General features: G+C 42.1%; 1 protein-coding gene across 1 annotated transcript; it reads left to right on the forward strand.

The window, feature by feature from the left end:
• Positions 1–2,402: 2,402 nt before the first annotated feature.
• Positions 2,403–4,663, forward strand: VSTM5 (V-set and transmembrane domain containing 5). Its single transcript, XM_010285743.1, has 3 exons — positions 2,403–2,817; positions 2,913–3,053; positions 4,620–4,663. The coding sequence occupies exons 1-3, from the start codon at positions 2,403–2,405 to the stop codon at positions 4,661–4,663; spliced, it is 600 nt and encodes a 199-aa protein (XP_010284045.1).
• Positions 4,664–7,970: the final 3,307 nt, after the last annotated feature.

A 7,970-nucleotide genomic window follows, 5' to 3' on the forward strand; every position in this document is an offset into this window, starting at 1 on the left:
TGGGCAGTGCCACCAGTGGGTTTGGTTTGGCAACGTCACGCCGTCTCCGTCTCCTTCATCCTGACGGTGACGCAGAAGCAGGACAACGAAGGGTGTAGGAACTGTCGAACTGCCCCCAGAGTCTGAGCGCTCCATTTAGCGCTGTCCCTCCCATGCCAGGGCTCCTGCGTGGAGGCTCTGGCTGCCAGCCCTTGCCCACCCGCTCCCCAGCTCGCTGCAGGCCCGGCTGCGGGGCCACGGCCGGGGCTGGGACACGGAGCCGCACTTCCAGCTCAGACTCTCGGCCAGGCCAGCACTTCGGGGTGCAGCGGCGTGCCAGGGACGGTAAACTCACCGCACGTCTGGTGGCACCGGTACCCTCTTCTCCTCGGTGCATGTTTTACGGGGGGTGAAGGGTCTGGTTCTGCAGCCAGCCGGGCGCAGAGGCCCTGCGCAGGGCGCTGCAGGTGGGTGTGATGTTTGCTTTCTAGGCTGATGCTGTTCTCTTTGGACTAGACCGGTTCAGGTGATCGAGGCAGATTGCGTATTAAAAATATTTTTGTATGGTTAGGTATTGCCTTGCCTTTTTTGGCTTTGTGTGCTGGATAGGGACAGAACACGTTTGCAAATAATTTAATGGAAGGGGAGGGTTGGTTTTTTTTTACATTTATCTTGCAGTCATATATTCAAAACAAAGCCATGCCTTTATCAAAACACAAAAGGGTCACTGTGGTGAGAGACTCAGCTCCTGTCTAGTCAGAAACCGTGCAAAAGGCCTTTAAATAAACACATGGAACAGAAAACAATTAGAACAATTTGCAGCGATACCAGAGGTTCCCGTCTGTTCTGTTTCTTTAGCTGGCACAAACCCCTCTTTCACAGCTCTGGTGAGTCTCTCCTGCACACAGGGTGAATGGGAGACCACGGCTTAGCCGAGGATGTGCTGGGCTACCTGGAGAGCATGGCATCCCTGCAAAGGGACTGGGCAGCAGGAGCATGACAAGATGCCCACAAAGGGGGAATCCCAGGAGTGTTGGCTAGCCTAGAGCTCATCTGGTTAAAAAAATACAAAGCGGCTGGGCTTTCTCCTCTGCTGGTCTCATAGGTGAGGACCTGGGAATCAAAGTGTCTTCTCGAGCTTCCCTGCCCTACCTGAACCAGAAAATTTTCTGAATTCTGCTAGAGATCACAAAAAGAACAAAGTCAGCTTGTAATTAATTTACCCATTTCTCCCCATTTGTGGTTGCTCTGGGGTTTTGGCCATGGGAAGTTCTTATTTTTTGATAAGGTTTTTAAAAAGAATTTCTTTCCCTTGGAGATTTTTTTTTCTTTGCCTTTTTTAACCATTCTTTTCTCTGAAGACTCTGCAGAACCTCCAGGAGCATCCCCAGGGGTCCTGCTTTGTGCTCCTTCATGTAGTGGAGGGTCTTGTCCCCTCTCCCCACTGGAGCAGGGAGACATTTGCAGCTCAGCATTATTTTTTCAGTTCTGCTCTTGCAGTCAGGCTGTTCCCACGGTATGGGAGGAGAGCGGGTGAGCTGCTCCAAGCCAAACCAGGAAAAGGCATTCAGCAGTGAGGCTTACTCTGCGCTTTATCTGCCTTTTGTCTGTTTGATTTTTGCGGGCAGATAACAGGATTTCAGTCTCTAGCCAAGTGTCTCAAACACGCCACTAATTATTTATAAAAAAAAAAAAGTATGCCAATTGAAACTCAGATGTTTGGTGTTCATCCAAATCTTCATGCAGAAATACCCACACGCAAGCAGGAATTATTGCAGTTACACATTAAACTAAACAGTCAGATGAGTTTCACAGTGCTATGAACCGCATAGGAACTAGGTGAAAATTAAATATTCTTTCACGTGCATTTTTGGCTGGAAATAATCAGGAACATGAAGTCCCTGACTTCGCATAAAACTGTGTACCTTTGATTACATGCGATTTATCCGCACTGGCATACAACTGGCTGCCTTTACAAAGCTGTTGTCTCAAACGTTGATTACACATCCTGAAAACGTGATGAAGTCCTTGCCAAGTCTTCACATACTTCAGTCTTCTACAGTTCTCACTTTTGGGGGACGGTAATTAATTAATATGTTACCTTGCCCATGGCGATTAAACTTTCCATTTAAATGGATTTTAAAGGAAAGACAGTTGCTGATGAATACAAAAGCATTGCTCAGTTTTCAGAAAATGTTATGCTCCCTTACTCAAAAAGACTCTTCCGAACTCTCTCCCCTTGGGTATCAAAACACTGAAACACATGCAATTACTTGTCCTGTACAGTGGAAACATTTCTCCTGACTATCACTCATTACAAATGTGTATTTAGTCTTTAAGTACGTATGTTGTTTTTATGGTCAGCAGAAAGACTGCAAAGCATAATCCATCCTCTCTTAAAACAGACCACAGAGATAGGTAGGATGAATCACACCCCTGAGGTCCCATCCTGGCCTGGACAGTTGATGAGCATCACCTCCACACTTATCACCCTCCTTTGTCTTTCAGCTCCCGGAGGTGTATCATTAGTTGTCCCACAACCCAACATCAATGCAACAGTGGCACAAAACATCCTCCTCTCAGTTGAATACTCTTGCAGAGGCGTCGCTACCATTGAGTGGAAGCATGTGTCAAGCTGGGGCACCACCAAAATTGTTGAGTGGAAAAGCGGGAATTATGTCAACATATCCACAGTCTACAAGGACAGAGTGACTACTTTTGAAAATGGCTCTATACAGCTTCTGAACGTGGGCATGAGAGATGCCGGCTACTATTTTATCACTGTAACGGAGGAGTATGGAACCAACATCTATGGCACCATCATAGTCAATGTTTATGGTACAAACTAGATGGGAGTTCTTGGCTTTATCCTGTGTTTAAACATTAATCTGCTCATAATCAATTTTATAATTTTTTTTCTGTCCTCCCTGCAGAGATTATCTATGAAGATTTACATTTTGTAGCAGTTCTCCTTGCATTTCTCGCTGCAGTATCTGCTATTTTGATCTGCTTCATGTGGCTGTGTAATAAATCTCTGCATCTATTTCAGAAGAAGATGACACACAAACTAACAGGTATCTCTCTAAGAATGCAGTCAAGGTATAGGGTTTTCAAGTCTGAATTTTGAGCCTAAAATTCACTTGTGATTCAAGCCACAAAGGTGCTAAGCAGGGACACTGAGAAACATGACTGGAAGGGCTCAGTTCAGTTATCCTGTTCAACTGTCTGCTAGCTGAGGCATCTGAATAATAAGTATTTAGCTGCAGAACAATCCACAGGACATCTACCTGATACATCAGAAACCACAAAACACTTCCCAACATTGTTAACTGTGAAACTTAGGGAGAAAAGGCCAGAGCTGCAGTGACCCCCCATTAGAGAGCAGGAGACAAAGTCAAGAGCATCAACAATGCTCGCAGGGTCTGCACCCTAGGGAAAAATACTCAAACGGCCCTTGGGAGTGGCGCCCACCTCAGTTCATGGAGGATTGCAGCCCTCCCTCTCCTCTCAAGCCCCCTTTTCTTCTGTCCTCACATTTGATCCAGTTGTGGACTCCAACGAACACTAATATTAAAACCAGGCTTCTAACACGCGCCAAAGACACCAGTCATGAAAAGCAGATCAAGGGAACACAAGGACTGCACTGAAGGGAACGTTCACATATAGAGAAGAAATTTCCAAGCCACAGCCAGGGATACTCAGCCTAGGCAGCAAGACAAGATGCCACGCTAACGGCCTGGGCCCAAGCTCTGGGCACATCCTTGGAACACGAGGTTTCTTTTACCACTTCAAAACCATTTTCAGGCATTTACCTCCCTTCTTTGTAAGTACAGATCCACCAGTGGTTTCTTGCCCTGTAGGTAAAAGGTCTGTATTTCTTCTCTAATAAGCGCTGCTTAAGCTGTTATGTTACAACAAGCAGCCTAAGTATTAGTATTTTACTAGACCAACACAGATACTCAAGAATCCTCAGCCTCATGGCCCAGACTTTGTCAACTAATATAAGAAGAGATGAATTTGTCTTGAGCTGTCTCTTCCTTTCTGCTGCTTACCTACAGCTCTACAGGCTGCTGCTGTTTTCACAGTGCACTCACCGCTCACAAGCTTCTGTAGCTTCTGAAAATTTTCCTATCATGTCAGAATACATAGGCTTTTGTTTGGATGAAGCCTCCTTCCTCCATTTAAAACCAATCTTCCTACAGAGCTGAGTCTTGTAGATTATTTGAATAAGCTGCAGTTATTTGTCAGAGTTCAGGAAAACCAGAGTTGTGGAGACTTGCCCTGTCATCTCCCAGAACATGATCCAAAGCAGGAACCTAACTTCTGCCCCAGTTCCACCTTAGAAGAGACCTCCTTTCAGAAGCCATGAAGAGAGGTATAAGGTCGAGCCCTATGGACATCAGTTTTCATAGTGACTTTGGTCATGTATTGGAAGAAAGCAGTGTCACTTTAAAGACTGTGAGGGACTCTGCAGTTAAATATTTTGAAAAGATGTACTTAAAACCTAATTGTAGATGAGTAAGCTTGAGCTAATATTAAAAAGTTCAAAATGTCTTGGCTATTAACACAGTGTTGTTAATTCTGGAATGCTGGCCTTCCAATCCATTTGCCAATCAATAATAATATCCTTTTATTTGCAGAAAGTACAACTGAAGAGATTGAATTGGACACCATTGAGTGTTAGCCAAGGACTGTCTCATAACAAAAATAACAATTCTACCTCAGGAGAAAGTATTGGCACAGAAAGCAAGAAGAAACCTAAAAGGTAAAATGTTTGTGACTACTGTAGAAACATCCCGACTTGCAAGCTAATTATACATTAAATCAGCGGTGTCTCATGGAGCTGTTTTGACCTGTTAAGTTTTTGGCTCTGCTAGTCAAGGTCAAAGTAAAAAAAGAATATGCTTTCATGCTGAGCACGAACACATTTTTGTGGCTAATTAATAAAATCTACAGTCTCTACCACTCTTAGAAACAACCAACCAACCAACCAACCAAGCCTCTAATATCAACCCATAAAGGAAATTATCATGGTCTTGAAGGACATCTGTATTTTGGCTACAGCAAGTCTCCTATTACAGCCAGAGCAGTCATTAGCATCCTTCAACATAATAAATTTAATGTCTAATTACAGTATTACATTAAAAAATTAATTGCAAGGATTGAATCCTGTTTATTGTGCCTATGCTGCTACTTTTGGGTGTAAGGAATTTCCTGAAGCTCTGAAGACAAGCTGTAATTCTTCATGAGACAAAACTGACTTTGAAACAACGCCGAGCTGGTCAAAGTTCCCCCACTTACGTTTCCAGTTGTTTATGCTGCCACAGGATATTAACACACATTTTATGGCATTACTAGAGAAGGCTGTTAAACAAGGAACCGTGCACAGGCACTGAAGTGGACACTGTCTATAATGATTACAGGGGTCAGATAAAATACTGACAAATTACACCAATGGCAAATACTGAACAGTTTCATTGTGAAAGATATCAAGTCCTTTGCAAACTTAGCCCACTGACAAATGTCTATCTGGGAAGAAAACTTAAAACAGCATTACTCTGAAATTTAGTATTTACAAATACAGTTCTGAAATTGCTCTTGTTGAGAAGCCACCTTTGCTCTCCTATGTTCTAAGAAAACATGAAGTGATCTAACTAATGTTTTCTTGAATCTGCATATTGCACTTACATTTTCCACCTGAATATCTGCTGGGTGGAATAACATTTGCTTCTGTGAGTGAGAAAGCACTAAACTGACCAAGCTTCAAAATTAGCCTGCTTTGCTTTTGTAATGAGAAGAATCTTGCAGTGCGAAATAAACTTTGAAAATGTAAGAGACCATGGACTAGTCTGTGTCTGCAGATTGCCACGTGGCTTTTTGAGCCGAACTGCTGCTACTGCCTCTCTCACGCTTCAGCTCCCTTGTTTGCAAAAACCTTTTACAGGACAGGCTGACAGAGCTTCCCCTCTGGTCAAGGGATGCTCGGGTGCAGAGATACTATGGGTTAGATTTGGAAAAACAGAGAATTTCTCACCAAGTGCATAACGATGTAAGTAGGTGCCAAACAGGTGTTTTCCAAAGCACCCTGTACACAACACCTTTAAAAAGTCATCCCCAGATTGAACTGGCCATTTGCAGCACAAAGGGCCTCTCAGCCACTCATAAGTTTGGGTATCAGATTCATCTGGTTGCTCCCTCCTCCATTTAGAACAACAGGTCAAAAAAGATGAGAAATTTAAAAAAAAGAAATAATCCCAGCTACAGCACAGCTTGGCAAAGTAACAGTTTGTTCTAATTCTTCACTTCAAGTATATATTACCAGTTTTCTGTATCTTTGAGTGAACCAAGCTTTGACAAGACAGAAGAAGTTGTAAGCGCACCTGTTCCAATCACCAAGCTTGAAGTACTTTGTGAAGTACCCATACAGCATATGGAAAACATTATTGATTTTTTTTATGTTTACCTATTCCAGATATCTATTATTTAATCCCTAAATCTTAAAACTTGAATATGAAGTTATTCATTAGGCTGAGCTGAGTATATAGCAGGTGCTTTGCCAAACTGACTTAGAAAGCATAAAAAGTGCATCTGACACGTAACACCATTATTATCTGCTAACATTGACTTGAATACTGTAATTGCCAAAGGAAAAGTCAGGAAATGTATATAGACATGAATGACCATTTGAATGCATTGCTGTAATTGTAGGCATCACTTAGACTTTCAAACTACAATATTTGAAAGCTAGGAAATAACCACTTAAAATTCCTCAATTTAAGATGCATTATAATAACAGTAAGAAGTTTCCAACTAGCACAGTTGTTCTACCTCTCTCAGCTTGGCTAAAGATCCAGCAACTTCAGGCACCTATGCTTGGCTATTGATACTGATGCCAACCTCGCTTTTAGGTAGTAATATCCTAAATGAACAACAGGGATTGAAACAATATTCAGTGAGGACATACAGTACAGTTAGCCCAGGTACTGCTTTCCTTACAGACAATTCCTCACCCACAAACTTTACCCAGAATTTAACATACTCTACATAGGTAGGGTCATGTATAAAATACTCACAGTTTCTGAAACTGATGTTTGTCAATATGCATTGTAATATATGTATATTGTCAATATGCATTATAATATCAATAATATTTGATATATAGAACATGGGGCTAGGCTGTCTGTAGCAGTATCTTGCTACACTGGAAGTGCCTGAAGTATCTAAAGACTTGTGGCAAGCTGTTAAAGTGGAAGTTTAGAAACTAATAGCTGTTCTTACTCCAGTTGTAAACTCCATGCAGAACAGCAGCAAATTTAATATTTAGAGCATTCCAAGTGATCAAAGGGATTAAGGCATTTTGCCTTTAACTTTAATTAAAGAGATGTCCAAGTTGACAAGATTGCTTTGGCAATCAACTGTAAAAGTCTTAATCATCTACTAGTATCTCCATTTCACGTTCAAGGATGCGCTACCAAGAATTTCAACACTGTCCCTCTGTTAGAAGCAGCCTCATCAGTCTGTTTTCCATTAAAATTAGGAATCCCTGTGTATTCAACACTAAAAAGACAGACTTTCCAGGTCCCTAATAATTCTTTTTTTTTTTTTCTTTTTTTTCCTTCCCTTCAGCTAGGCCTGGAAGTCTTGACATATGTCTTCACTGCTAATGTGCAGTGCTTGCACTTCTGCAACACAAGAGAAGTCCTTTTGCATCCGTTGTTTCTTTTCAGAAGGGGACAAATCCTGCAACTATGAGATCCCAATAGCTCCAGAGTGATCCTATTACTTGGTAATGGAAAGCTTATTTGATGAAAAGGCTATCACTACATGCAGACCTGGCAATAGTGAATTGCAAAGACATGTTTAAGTTTCATATGCTCAACTTCTAATTATTAGTAAGAGATTTGTTGTGTTGCCAAAACAGCCTCATATAATCAGATGCACAACAGATGCAGCAGGCTGATGGCTGAACTATTCACCAAGGAACAGAACCG

This window comes from Phaethon lepturus, unplaced genomic scaffold (assembly GCF_000687285.1).
Source record: "Phaethon lepturus isolate BGI_N335 unplaced genomic scaffold, ASM68728v1 scaffold45844, whole genome shotgun sequence".
Lineage (NCBI taxonomy): Eukaryota > Metazoa > Chordata > Aves > Phaethontiformes > Phaethontidae > Phaethon > Phaethon lepturus.

Coding starts and splice junctions, on each gene's coding strand:
- VSTM5 (XM_010285743.1), top strand. CDS start 2,403: ATGAATCACACCCCTGAGGTCCCATCCTGGCCTGGACAGTTGATGAGC. Junction 2,818..2,912: donor CATCATAGTCAATGTTTATG/GTACAAACTAGA, acceptor TCCTCCCTGCAG/AGATTATCTATGAAGATTTA. Junction 3,054..4,619: donor GATGACACACAAACTAACAG/GTATCTCTCTAA, acceptor TTTTATTTGCAG/AAAGTACAACTGAAGAGATT.